We start from the raw sequence: 15,220 nt of genomic DNA, 5'->3' as shown, positions 1-15,220 counted from the left end.
CTGTTGCTTGTACTTGTTTTAATTTATATACATGTTAGTTGATGTTTGAAAAGGACAAATAAAATAAAATTAAATAAATATCATTCACTACCCCTTGTTTGTTGACTGCTGCAAATATGTTACAGCGCATATGTAGCGCTTAATTATATAACAGATTAGAATAATTTTGTTTTCATGAATTGTAGCCTATAACGTGCACTTCGCCTATAACTGCCTGTTTTGAGTGATCGACTTAGAATATAAATGTACATAAAAGGCACGTGGCAGAGATTTAAATAATTTAGGAAGAGACAGGAAGCCAGAAAGCCGGACAGTAGAAGCCTATACTACACACCAAGTAAAATGGACAGAAAAAGAGAGTCTATTTTAAGTTAACCTTAGAGATAATCATCTACAAAGGGCGTATTTCCATTTTAAAGACCTACGCCTAATTTTCGTCTATATGTGTTTCCAAAAGAGAAATGTCTTATCTGATATCTCCAACCTATTACAGCTGCCTTTCCGTTCAGGGGCGGAGAGAGAGAGTTTGATAAATAAAAAGACAGGTCGCGGATACCGTGATGATGCTTCTGTTTCAAACCTAATAACCATCACAAGCAGCCATGGTTGAGTGGACAGAAAAGGAGCGCTCGATCATCAGTGGCCTCTTCGCCGGTTTAGACTATAATGATGTCGGCCCCAAGGCGTTGGTCAGGTATAGGCTATATGCTGAATCTCTCATACCCATCCATATATATACACTCACACACATCCACATGCACACACTTTCAACACTGACCTCATTCACTTTAGACACTTAAAAAACACTTTACTATATTTGCACTATATATATAAAAAATATACTCATTTTTGCATTTTGCATTTTAAAAGGTTTGCATTTTGTACTTCATTGTTTGCATTTGTACTTTAGTATTTGTCGTTTGTATATTGTATTTTGTATAGTGTTTGGCCTTTATTCTTTTGACTGTATATGAAGCATAATCTCAAGGGGCTCATACAGAACCAAGCATTTCATGTACCTTATATATATATATCTATGTGACAAATAAAACAAAACATGAACTTGAAACTATAGGTTAATTGGAAGACAGTCTAGAATTAGCTCCACCGTGTGAAACGACCAAATGGATAGCATGATGGATTCAACTCACGATAGACGTTGTGTTATTATTTCTCAGGTGTCTGATCGTGTACCCCTGGACCCAGCGGTACTTTGGTGCATACGGTAACCTGTACAACGCCGAGGCCATCATGGGAAACCCGATGATCGCAGCTCACGGTATCAAAGTGCTGCACGGACTGGACAGAGCCGTGAAGAACATGGACGACATCAAGAACACATATGCCGAGCTGAGCCAGCTGCACTCCGAGAAGCTGCACGTCGATCCTAGCAACTTCAGCGTAAGATTATTGAACCCCTCTACTACACACCGTGTGTACCACCTTTGTGAAACCTATTATCTCATCCCAACGTTTGGTTTTCTTGTCCCTCCTCCCTCCACAGCTGCTGGCTGACTGCCTCTCCATCGTCGTCGCCGCCAAGTTGGGTTATGATTTCACTCCTGAGACGCAGGCCGCCTGGCAGAAGTTCCTGTCCGTCGTGGTGTCCGCTCTGGGCCTGCAGTACCTCTAAAGCCAACAGCCTCCATCTCTGGAGAACTGGGGAGATGTAGTTCGCGTGTAGTTCCTCCTCAATAAAGAATGAAAATGCATTGGATCTTTTGTTGTCGTTGTGTGTTCTCTTTTATCCGTGCGTAATATGCATGGTATAATATATTGGAAGCACTGGAAGAGTAATGACAGTCAATGTTGAATAAACCACTCTTAACGCTATGTTGATCCGATTCGATTTTATTCTATTCAAATGTGTTGTCATTATGCAGCACAGGTACAGTATCGAAAAGAGGGTTGGCATGTTGCAAATGTAACAGTAAAGTGCAATAGTAATGTACAATGTACAGGAGATTAAACTGCGTATAAAATATATAAATTAGTACTATAAGTATGAATGAATGACTGACTTTTATTTATATGCACCCTTCACAGCACGAATGCACAGGGTGCTTTACACTACAGCTTAATATAAAAAAATAATATAAGAAATAAATGACAACAACAACAGACAGCAGTTAAAAAACAGTGAAACCAGATAAAAAAAAGTAGAATAAAATAATTTGGATAAAATCATGAGTCACTAATTAAAACAAAACTATAGGAACAGTGAGGACAAGAAAAAATGCCTATGTATGACCAAAGGCCTGTCTGAACACATGTGTTTTTAGTTGTTTTTTAAACGAGTTTTAAGTATAGTGCTAATCAGATGTGTATACAGAGTTGTGGTAATATGTACAGTGAGCAGGTATAAATACACTATGGTATAGTCTAGCAGCGTATCTTTCAATCTCGAAAGAAACCCATGGCAACCATTTGGTACAATAATAGCCGACTGATTAAATACTTAGGAATTATTTAATAATAATTATCATCATTATTATTATTATTATTATTATTATTATTATTATTATTATTATTATTATTATTATTATTATTATTATTATTATTATTATTATTATTATTATTATTATTATTATTATTATTATAAACGATTAACATAACAAACCGTGGAACCCATTAATGTCCATATGTGAGAAACACTGTGGTGCTTTTTCTTAACATATTAGTTATGAATGGTTCAGACCTGATGTCTCAGTGCAGGGAAATCCCTATATGCGCTATACTTTGCTTCCCATTACTCAAATCCCAATTTTCTAACTTTAAATCTAAAGGTTATCGGTTGAATACGGTAATATGTGTTCTTACATTTCCTTTCTTCATCATTAAATGTATGCTAATAGGCATATACCCATAACAAATATCCTGCGTGAGGATGGATATTTTTATTTCATAATTATATTATATTCTATTTTGCTCAACTTAGTTCATATTTAATTTGATCTTACTCCACCTCTTTATTGTATTATCTGTCTGTAGTCTGTCCACTAATGTCGCACCGAAAACGACCAAAGCTGAACTTGGCAAATAAAGACCTTTCTGATTCTGATTCTGATTCTGAAGACCTGACACAAATTCATAATTTCTCAACACCCAAAACTTTAGAATTCTGGTTTTATTCAATTCACACTTTTAAATCCCTATATTAAAAGTAAGCTATTACGTGATGAATAAGCATATTCTTTTTTTAATTTATTGTTTTACTATTCACTAGCATGAAACCAAATCGAAGTTTTCTGGAATAGGATGCTTTTATCATTTGTCACCTAACACGTGTGCAGTATCTACTCAAAAACAACAACAACAACAGCACTGTCCTCTCCAGCTGTGACCCGTATTGGTGTTGTGCGATAAGAATGACAGCGCCTATTGGTATCTCGGAACACACACACACACACACACACACACACACACACACACACACTCGCACGCACACTCGCACGCACACACACACCTATACACGCACGCACGCACGCACGCACGCACACACACACACACACATACACACACACGCACACACACACACACACACACACACACACACACACACACACACACACACACACACACACACACACACACACACACACACACACACACACACACACAAAGAATATGGCCATGTCTCTCAACTCATAAATGTAAATACAATTTAAGACAGAACTGAACTCAAAATAAACTACCCAATTAATTATCAATATGGCCAACACATTTGTATCCATACCTGTCTTTCATTGTTAATCTCCAGAGGAATGAGACAACCAATATACACGGAAAAGATAAATATCTCAAATTATCAAACTTTTTCTTAGCAGCTTCAAAAGACTATATTGTCAATGGTTGTTATCTATATTTGCACATGTACAAAATGAATAGCCTATAATATATAAGTGTAGAAGAGTGTAGAAAAGTGAAATATGTGTGCAGGAGGCAGAAGACCTATAATTCTATTTGACAGGACAATAAGAACATAAACGATACTAAACAACATGGCCCCCCTAAGAACCACCAGGGTAAAAAATCGCGCTGAGCCGTGGATGCACACTGAAATACTGACCGCTATGAAAACCAGAGACAAAAAATGCTCTGAGTTTCGTAAAAGTCAGTCAAAGCTTACCATAAGCACGAGCAGTGAACTCCAAGCCCACGTGATTGAACTCAAACTGGAAAGAAACAGACTAAGAAATGACGTAAACTCCATGATCAAAAACCGAGGGGGAAAAAAAACATGTGAACTTTGGAAATTACTCAATAACCAACTAGGCTGCAGTAAAAAACTTAAAACCAGATTCTCAAACATAAACATAAAGACGGACAACACACTCATCACAGACAAGCTGGATGTAGCCAATTACTTAAACAGTTTCTTCACAAACATAGCCACAACACTGGTAAACAAACTACCGTCCCACTCAGGGCATTATGGGGTAGAACACATAGTAGCATACTACAAGAACCTAGGGGTCCACAAAGACGACTTCAAACTGGAAATGGTAACAACAGATGAGGTACTCAAAAAACAGAGCGCCCTCCAACCTAACAAGGCCACTGGCCATGACAACATCCCCTCCAAATTCCTCAGAGACTCAGCAGCCGCCATCACCCCAGTCATCACACATATAATAAACCTCTCCATAAAACAGGGACACGTCCCCAAGGACTTCAAAATTGTGAGAGTAACACCCCTGCACAAAAAAGGCAGTAAATTAGACCCAGGAAACTACCGCCCTGTTTCTATCCTTACCTCCATCTCGAAAGTCATGGAACATTTTTTATAAGAACAGGTCGAAAAATACCTTGCGGAAAAAAATCGAATCTACAAATTCCAATCTGGCTTCAGAACATCCCACTCCACTGACACATGCCTTCTCTATTTCAACGACCACATCAAACAAGAGGTGGACGCGGGCAAATACTGCGGCATGGTCATGCTGGACCTACAAAAGGCCTTCGACACTGTCAATCACACCATTCTGATTGACAAGCTAAAAGCAATTGGTTTTGATAGTCTATCAGTGAGCTGGATGCAATCCTACCTGGAGGGGAGAGAGCAGATGGTGAAGGTAAACGGTACCCTACCCCCCCCCCCCCCCCCCCCTCACAGTAAGCTGTGGTGTTCCACAAGGAAGCATACTAGGTCCGCTACTGTTCCTAATTTATGCAAATGACATGTCGTCAGCTTGTGACTGCAACTTGTTACTGTTTGCGGACGACTCAGCCCTGCCGGTCTCTGACAAGAACAAGTTACAGGTTGAAAAAACCCTCAGCTCAGAACTAGGCAAAATCTGCATATGGCTCGCTGATAACACTGAATACACATGGGCAAAACAGAGTCCATTCTCTTCGGTTCAAATAACAAACTCAGCAAGACCGACGGCTTCTCAGTTACAGTGGGTGACAATATTGTCACAAGGAAAGAAGATATTACCTACCTGGGTTCCATCCTAGAGGCAAATCTTTCCTGTGACAAAATGGCATCCAATGTAATAAAAAAAGTCAACCAACAAACTCGATTCTTGTACCGGATCTCCTCACTGGTAAACAAGAATACCCTGAAGACTCTGGCAGGAGCACTCATTCAAGGGTACTACGACTATGCTTGCACCTCATGGTACCAAAGCACCTCAAAGGCGCTAAAAACAAAATTACAAACATCTCAAAACAAACTGGTCAGACTACTGCTTGACCTTACTCCTAGAACCCACCTCACCCCTGCCCACTTTGACAACCTAGGATGGCTTAGAGTAGACGACAGAGTACAGCAACTTGCAATGGGCCTGGTCTACAAGATACACTACACGACCAAGGTACCCATGTACATGTCAAAAGGTCAGTGAATACCATGATCACAACACCAGAGGGAGCTCCACAAATCATGTTAAACCCAGATTCGGCTCAAACAAGGGACTAAACACGTTTAGCAATTTTGCCACATCAATGTGGAACGCCCTACCCAAAGCTGTAAAGGAATGTAAATCACTACCCACTTTCAAAAACACTCTCAAAAAACACCTACGGGAGACTGCAATTCGAAACTGGCCCCTGTAAATGTCCTAACACAACCCCCTCCAATGTACAGTAAATTACCAAGTATGGTCTTGTCAATATTCCAATGTACAGTTTTGCTTGTACAGTTGTACAGTGTCCCCCACCCACCCCTCCTACCCAACCTCCCCCCCACCCACCCAACCACCTCCAATGTACAGTCCTATGATAGATAATAAGATAGATAAATTATAGACCCTTTATGATATGATATATCCTATATGATATATACATGGTATGATAGATTATGTGATAGATGATAGATCCTGATAGATGATAGATCATATGATATATGATAGATTCTATATGATATCAATAGACCTCTCCCAATTCCATTGAATGTCCCAGACAGTAAGATAAGTGTAAATCAGAAAATAATATGTGAAAAAGAAAACAAAAGAGCTGAAAATAGTCTTGTCTGTGAGGTATAGTTGCTTGTTCCAAATAGGACGGAAATAATGAATTGTTAACTAAATAGTTATGTTTGAATTCCATAAAGTGGCTGTTAATAATATATCTGTTTTTATTTTTTTGATTATCTTTTTCCCCCTCCTTCTTTTTTCCGATTTTTCTCCCATCCCACTGTTAGTCGTTATGCCAATTCCCAACCCCCTTCCTGGTTGTTGCGCACTTTCCCCTACTGTTGGTCCGAGAGGCCGGAGACTGTCACATGCTTTCCTCCGACGCATGTGCAGCCAGCCGGCAGCCAGCCTGGCCGCACAGATTCTCACTGGGAGAGTGTAACGTGTGGGAGGCCGCACTACCTCTCACCAGATCCTACCTTTTCTGAGCAGGCGCCCCGACCGAACTGTAGGGGTCGCTGTCCACAACGCCCAGGACCCACCCACGGCTCCCCTCCCCCTAACTCAGCCAAACGAGTTAGTATAGCGATCAGCCCGAGCCAAGGCAATGCTGAATAATATATCTGTTAATTTATATATTTGGCCAAGTTGATTAGACTGGTTGAAATATGAATGGATATTTGATTAATTAGATTGAATAGAAAGAAAATCGAAAGGTGACAGGTTGGTGGTGCAGGAGCGAGAGCGGCGCGTTCAGAAGATAGTAATGTTGGACAGTGCGTCGGCGCATATAGGTTTCAAGGGGTTTTAATACTCATTTAAGTGACCTATACTGGGTTTCCCCACGTCCATATAGGCGGAGTGCAATACGTCTATATTTAGCAACAAATGAAAGATATGCTTCTCACACGTGCCACGCCCATTTCCACATTTCCACATTTCCACATAACCCCATACTACATACTGTTTCCATATCTATATATAGCTGAAAGAGATAAGGGAAGAAGAATACACCCTCAATTCACAGAAGTTGAACTCACTCTATTATCTTGTATTCTCGCCAATAGAGAGCTAGACGAGGCGGAGCTGGGTGACGTTGGGTGCATTTTGGACCCCCCCCCCCCACCCCCCCCCCACCCAAAAAGAGGCTGCACCGAAACATCAGAGAATTCCAAATAAAAAGAGAGGATGCGGATGCCGTGATCATACTTCTCTTTAGAACCTGCAGCTAGAATCACCACGAGCAGCAGCCATGGTTGAGTGGACAGAACAAGAGCGCAAGATCATCAACGGCCTCTTCGCCAGCTTGGACTATGAAGACGTCGGTCCCAAGGCGTTGGCCAGGTATGATGCTGAATCTCTCATGCCGGCCATACTGTGTGTGTGATGATAGGGTCAAATGGTTGGCAATTATGGATTGTTTTTTCAATGATTTAAAACAGGGTGCTGTATATAGGCTATATTAATAAGTGTTATTGTTTTCTCAGGTGTCTGATCGTGTATCCCTGGACCCAGCGGTACTTTGGTGCATATGGTAACCTGTACAACGCCGATGCCATCATGGGAAACCCGATGATCGCAGCTCACGGTATCAAAGTGCTGCACGGACTGGACAGAGCCGTGAAGAACATGGATGACATCAAGAACACGTATGCCGAGCTGAGCCAGCTGCACTCCGAGAAGCTGCACGTCGATCCTAGCAACTTCAGCGTAAGATTATTGAACCTATATTAAACCTTTGTGTGAAACCTAATATCTCACCCACCCCGAGACCTAACGTTTGGTTTTCTTGTCCCTCCTCCCTCCACAGCTGCTGGCTGACTGCCTCTCCATCGTCGTCGCCGCCAAGTTGGGTTATGATTTCACTCCTGAGACGCAGGCCGCCTGGCAGAAGTTCCTGTCCGTCGTGGTGTCCGCTCTGGGCCTGCAGTACCTCTAAAGCCAACAGCCTCCATCTCTGGAGAACTGGGGAGATGTAGTTCACATGCTTTTTGTTTTTCTTCTAAATAAAGAACGAAACTGCATTGGATCTTTTGTCGTATAGTCGTGTGTTCTCTTTTATCCGTGCGTAATTACGCACGCTATTATTGGAAGGAGCGCACAGTCAATGTTGGGGAAACATGCACTCTTAACGAGTTGAGCTAATTCACAATTAAAGGTCTTTAGCTACAATTGACCACACTACTCACAAGTAAAGGTCTGTATATACTCCAAAACTGTAGTTTGTCAAACTAACGATGGACTGAAAAAGTACTGCATCCATAGTTAAACTAATGTAATTAACCATTCTCCAACCCTGATGACAGTGATGTGTGCTCTGTTGTATACAGCAGACACAAAAACAAGAAAACTATAAGTCTTGTTAAAAGAAACCATGGCAACAATTTAAGTGGCACAATCGCAGCATACTGATTAAGTTATTATTATTATTATCATTATTATTGTTGTTATTATAGGAATTATAATGATAAACTATTAACTTGCACACTTTTGAACCCGTTAATGTCCACAGTGAGATTGTATAATTAACTTTACAGTAGTAAAGTATTAGCTGAGCTGAGCTGCTCACAAATCAGTTGACATTTTCCAAATCGGTCAATGTGAGGCTATAAACGTATTCTTTTGTGGATGGGTTTTCTACATTTCATACAATAATGACTAACGATTATATTTAGTATGTTAAGGAAAATCCCCACATAACAGTTTTCTGTTAGAGGTAGAACATTTAAGACAATGACAATTCTTGTTTTTTAAATGTCACATTATTTATCATGCCTGGAAGTTGATTTGAAAAATGCAAAAATTATAGTATGATACAGAAATATCTGTATCTCAAAAACGACAAGGAGTTACATCAAATGATCGGCACCATTGGAACCGTTCAGAACACGTTGCATTTTTATATTTAAACAAGCTTTGATCCAATGTAATTCGTGTATTCAACTTTGTCTACCAACTAAGGCATCATAGGCATGACAAATATGTTAAATAAAAAAATGAAATATGTGTTGTGTTTCTACATCTAACAGAAAACATTCTGTGGACCATATTAAATACAGTCGTTAGTCATGATGAGCTCAGTGCAGGGAAATCCTTATGCTTCTTCCCACTTACACATTAACTCTCAAATCCCAATTTTCTAACTTTAAATCTAAAGGTTATCGCTTAAATATGTTGATATTTCCCCCATATTTTGTTATCATATTATGGTACTACACCATTAAAAGGTTACATGGGCTAATAGGCTCATATACTCATAACAAATATAGCCTGACACGTGAAGATGCATGGAAGGAAGACATGATACCAATGCTATAGGCCAACACCAAATTATAGTTTTTGTGCTGCTTTCTTTTCAAACCAATGTACTGTATATACTAAAATAATTTGTCTCTCAACTCATAAATGTATTAAAATACAAGCGTTACATTTTTTTAATTTTTTTTACATGCATGAAAGTAATCATTATTTGATGGATAAGCAATTATTGATTTGTACTATTCACAAGCATGAAACTAAATCGAATTTCTCAGGACACTTTTATCATTTTTCATCCAACAGATGTGGCTATTATCTGAAGCCAACAGTCTCCATGGGGAACTGGGGAGATGTAAGTCACATGCTTTTAGTTTTTCTCCTCTGCATGACTGGGTAGTATGTAATAGACTTGTCCTTAATATCTCCAAGACTAAATGTATTGTGCTGGGAACAAGGCACAGGTTATCTACAAATCCAAAGCTTCATTTAAACTTGTGTAATTCAGCAGTTCAACAAGTTGAAAGTACTAAACTCCTTGGAGTGATGCTGGATTGCACTCTGTCTTGGTCTCAGCATATTAATATTGTTTTAAAAATGGGAAGAGCAATTGGTATTTCCAGGAAATGTGCTTCTTTTGTTGCCCGTCCCCTTTTATGTCAGATAGTGCAAAGTTTAGTTTTATGTCATCTTGACTATTGCTCTGCGATGTGGTCATCTGCTGCCAGTGGTGACCTCAGGAAGCTCCAGGTGGTCCAGAACAGGGCAGCACGGTTGGTACTGGGCTGCTCACTAAGGTCTAACGTGAGCCGTATGCATGCCCGCCTCTCTTGGCTTAACGTTGAAAATAGATTGTCTTTTAATATACTTGTGCTGTTCAAGTTGGTCATGAGCAGTAAGACTCCTGTTTTTATACATAATCAGATTGTTTTTAGTAATACTGTGCACGAGCATTACACTAGAGGTTCCAGTAGTGGGCAGCTTGAATTGCCAGGTCCTAGAACCAGCGCTCTGGGGAGATCTTTTATTTTTAGAGCATTAACTCTGTGGAATGGCCTGCCTCGGAACCTCTGCTGCATTTACAGTAGATTCACTTTTAAAAAGAATCTTAAATTGTTTTTAAATTGTTTTTAACACTGTAAAGTGGTTTTTTGTTTTTGTTTTACACTAATGTAATTTTAGCTATATTAATTGTTACAGTAGGTTCATTATGCATTGTGTGTACTGACTTTTAATAATTTTGTTTTTTTGCAATGGTGATTGTTTTTGTGTTTTTTTGTGTGTGGACCCCAGGAAGACTAGCTGGTTGCTATCGCACCAGCTAATGGGGATCCCTAATCAAATCAAAATCAAATCAAAATCCTCAATAAAGAACTATAATGCATTGGATCTTTTGTTGTTGTCATGTGTTCTCTGCATGCGTAATTACGCATAACGTTTTGATGTATAGGAGCGCACTGGAAGAGCAGTCAATGAGAAGCCAAGGCTAAATTTTATTTAATTCACAATTAAAGGTCTATAACTTCTTTTTAATTTAAATTAATTTAATAACAACAACAACAACAACAACAACAACAACAACAACAACAACAACAACAACAACAACAACAACAACAACAACAACAACAAAAAGAAGAAGAAGAAGAAAAAACAAGGGAAGTGAATTGCTCAACCTGTATCTTCTATACAAGCAACATTTTCTCATTCTAATTCTGAAAGGTATACTATCGGTTAAATATGACTAAATTTAATTAAATTAAAAAAATTAAATAGCCTATTTAATTATTCAACTCCAACTCCTCCTAAATTTACCCCCTGCTGTTATGTTTCTTCTGGTCTATGTTACATTGAACTGACATCTATAGTTTTTCGTACTGTACTGTTTCTGTCATGTATTTGTTCTAGCGTTTTCTGTACTGTACTGTTCCATGTGTCCTTTTATGTTTTATGTGGTGTATTGTCGCAGCTACCACCTGCACCGTGCTTGAATTCCACCGGCCTGGCCGTGTGGCAATAAAAGGAACTTGAACTTGAACTTGAACTCGTTTAGTTTAGTTTAGTTTTTTCGCACAGTATAACAAGATAAAAAAAAATTAAAACACAATAACGACAACTGTAAAGAAAAAAATATATGGCGCAGAAAGAGGCAGAAAAGCCCAGAAGGCTTTTAAGAAACCCCCACCTAATAAACAAAATCATATTACATATAGCAAGTTGGAAAACAAGATCAATGTAAAGACCTTGTGGGACTCGGGAGTGTGTGAGAGTGTGTGTGTGTGTGTGTGTGTGTGTGTGTGTGTGTGTGTGTGTGTGTGTGTGTGTGTGTGTGTGTGTGTGTGTGTGTGTGTGTGTGTGTGTGTGTGTGTGTGTGTGTGTGTGTGTGTGTGTGTGTGTGTGTGTGTGTGTGTGTATACGTGTGTGTATACGTGTGTGTATATGTGTGTAAGTAAATACATGAGTGCACAACTTAAAATACAATACACTGATTACAATACACAAGTTATATTGTTACAACATAATGGTAGTTCACTGGAGGTTGAAGGCCTCCAATTCCTCAGTATAGCCAACACCAAAAACTTCGAGAACGCTGCATGGTTTCATATAAAAACAATTAAATTAAATACGAGGCATAACATATACGTATTATTATTCATATATTCTCTAGAAGAGGAGGCTTTATCGTTTTTCACCAAACAGATGTGCAGCTAAACATACAACAGCACCTTCTTCTCCAGCTGTGACCCATATTGGTGTTGAGAGATAACAAGATCCTATATTGGTATCTCTGACACACAGCACACACACACACACACACACACACACACACACACACACACACACACACACACACACACACACACACACACACACACACACACACACACACACACACACACACACACACACACACACACACACACACACACACACACACACACACACACACACACACACACACACACACACAGGATGACATGAACACAATTACACTTCAAATTATTCATGGTTATTATGCTGCTTTCCCAAACCAATTAACCAAACCAAAACTGAAGTCAAAATAATCTCCAGATGAGACAAAAATCAATATACACGGAAAAGATAAATATTTTAACTCTCAAATTATCCAACTTTTATAGCCGCTTCAATGGTTGTTGTTTTTATTTGAATTTGCACATGTACAAAATGTGTATATAGAATAGAAAAGTGAAATATGTGCAGGAGGCAGAAGACCTCTCCTATTGTAACCACGTTTTCTGTGTGCAAATGTTTTATCTGACCATTTTGTAACGTTACTTTTATCTGTAATTCTATGTGTGTATTCTGAAACTTTGTGTTGCTGCTATTCTTGGTCAGGTCTCCCTTGTAAAAAAGATCCTGGATCTCAATTGGGACAAACCTGGTTAAATAAAGGCAATTCTTTTTTTTAAATATATAATTCCATTTGACAGGAAAATAAGAACATATTAAGTGTAAATCAGAAAAAGAAAACAAGTATAGGAATGTAAAACAAAGAGCTGGAAATCTGGAGAATATGGTCAGTTGTATTATTGTGACGGTTGGTTTTAAATATTTTTGTAAGTGGAGGAAATAATTAAAATTTAATTCCATGAAGTGCCATCTGTCTTTAATGGAAATCTTTGACCAAGTTCACAAGACATGAAGGAAGATCATTAGACGGCCTGGTTGGTAGAAATATGAATGAATATTTGATTTAGTTTGATTTAAAAAAGAGACAGAAAGACAGTAAAGTTAGACGAGACATCAACATTGAAGTTACAGAGTTCCCCACGTTCAAGTTTCAAGTTTGTTTACTTGAAATACATGTACTTTACGGTGAAATGCTTGGTTCTGCATGAGCCCCTGAGAGTGTGCTTCATACAGTAACAAAAGTAAGTAAAAAAGTAAGTAAAAAAGTAAGTAAAAAAGTAAATAAAAAACTAAGTAAAGCAATGAGTTCGGAGAGCATTGAGTCTATATTTAGCAATGAGAGATAGGTTTCTGCCACACGCCACGCCCATTTACACACGTACTGTATAGAGAACACCACTGCATGTCCATATTTAGCTGAACGAGATAAGGGAAGAAGAATACACCCTCAATTCACAGAACTCACAGTCAAACTCTATTATCGTTTCTTCTCGCCAATAGAGAGCCAGACGGGGCGGAGCTACGTGGTCCTGGGGTGGGTTTTGGACCATAAAAGAACACTGGAGGATGCTGCAAAACTTCAGACCCTTCCATCGCTTCATTCATCCAGCTCTGAATAGCCTGAGAAGCCCGCCAGTCAGTCAAAATGAGTCTGTCAGCCAAGGAAAAGACCATTGTGAAGGACTTCTTCACCAAGGCCTCCAGCAGATCCGAGGAAGTCGGCACCGAGGCTCTTTCCAGGTGAGAAACAAATGGTTTTGTAGATGCTTAGATGAAATAATGGTTTCGGCTGGAATTCAGACGTATGTTCTTGCATGTTGAAATATGAATTTGATTGATTTGACATTAGGGTCATCCTCATCCTCTTTGTCCTTCGCGTCCTCTCCCCTCTCCAGGATGCTGGTGGTGTACCCGCAGACCAAGGCCTACTTCGCCCACTGGAAGGACCTGAGTCCCGGCTCTCCCCCCGTCAGGAAGCACGGCATCACCGTTATGGGAGGCGTGTACGAGGCCTTGGGCAAGATCGATGACCTGAACGGTGGACTCATCACCCTCAGCGAGCTGCACGCCTTCATGCTAAGGGTTGACCCCGTCAACTTCAAGGTAATTGTTGTTAATAACTGGCGCATAACATCTATAACTCAAAAACACAATAATAATGATTTGTTTAGTACAGGGCTACTCATGACAAAATTATTACATACAGCATAACGTACACCTATTAATTATTGGGCTGTATCTGAACATTATCTCAGAAATGTTCAGATCAACGCCAGTTTTAATGCTATATATATTTGGGGAAAGTCCACTCATTCTCGTCTCCCGCAGATCCTGTCTCACTGCATCCTGGTGGTGTTGGCCATGCTCTTCCCCGAGGACTTCAGCCCTGTGGTCCACGTGGCTGTGGATAAGTTCCTGGCACTGCTGGCTCTGGCTCTGGCCGAGAAGTACCGTTAAACACCCGCCACGGCTGCCACTATATCGTCGTCTACTTGCATGGCAATGAGCAATAAAAGCCGCAATAAATGGAATCCTATATAGTTTGTCGTCTTTTGAGTGTTGTGTCTGTGGATTGCTCTGTGTCAGTGTTCACGTGAAGATGATGTGGGTTTCCGAGTTTCAACTGGGACAGGGAAATAATCGTTTAGAAATATAGCTTTTAAATAAAAGGTTTGTTGCTATTATATGGCTAAACGAGCAGAACAATGCACATCGTCGACATAATAATAACCCCATGTGAATGGACCTAATGAATAATTCTCCTTTCATGCAAACATGTGATATATAATTTCTGCAAGCCAATCGTTGCACAAAGTTTTAACTCTGCTGCAAAAGGCTGGAAGAGATCTACCAACAATGGTTCTGAAGTATGGCTGCCAATTGCACAAAATAGAAAACTGAAAATGTCACAACAGATCTGGCAACATATATCTGCCTATTGTTACGACCCCTGTGAG

General features: G+C 39.6%; 3 protein-coding genes across 3 annotated transcripts; all 3 read left to right on the top strand.

Annotated features, from left to right (window-relative positions):
- Positions 1 to 602: 602 nt before the first annotated feature.
- On the top strand, positions 603 to 1,633 carry LOC311236103 (hemoglobin subunit beta-2-like; the record flags this gene model as incomplete). Its single annotated transcript, XM_084323709.1, has 3 exons — positions 603 to 694; positions 1,179 to 1,401; positions 1,505 to 1,633. The coding sequence occupies 3 exons, from the start codon at positions 603 to 605 to the stop codon at positions 1,631 to 1,633; spliced, it is 444 nt and encodes a 147-aa protein (XP_084179835.1).
- Positions 1,634 to 7,611: 5,978 nt separating this feature from the next.
- On the top strand, positions 7,612 to 8,298 carry LOC311236104 (hemoglobin subunit beta-2-like; the record flags this gene model as incomplete). The annotated part of the gene is made up of 3 exons (XM_084323710.1): positions 7,612 to 7,703; positions 7,847 to 8,069; positions 8,170 to 8,298. 3 exons carry the CDS (start codon positions 7,612 to 7,614, stop codon positions 8,296 to 8,298), a joined length of 444 nt encoding a protein of 147 aa, XP_084179836.1.
- A 5,610-nt stretch (positions 8,299 to 13,908) lies between these two features.
- Positions 13,909 to 14,720, top strand: LOC311236105 (hemoglobin subunit alpha-2-like; the record flags this gene model as incomplete). The annotated part of the gene is made up of 3 exons (XM_084323711.1): positions 13,909 to 14,003; positions 14,159 to 14,366; positions 14,592 to 14,720. 3 exons carry the CDS (start codon positions 13,909 to 13,911, stop codon positions 14,718 to 14,720), a joined length of 432 nt encoding a protein of 143 aa, XP_084179837.1.
- Between the last annotated feature and the right edge of the window lie 500 nt (positions 14,721 to 15,220).

This window comes from Notolepis coatsorum (genome assembly GCF_963971535.1).
Source record: "Notolepis coatsorum genome assembly, chromosome: 10".
NCBI lineage: Eukaryota > Metazoa > Chordata > Actinopteri > Aulopiformes > Paralepididae > Notolepis > Notolepis coatsorum.
This window is presented reverse-complemented; position numbering and strand designations above follow the sequence as displayed.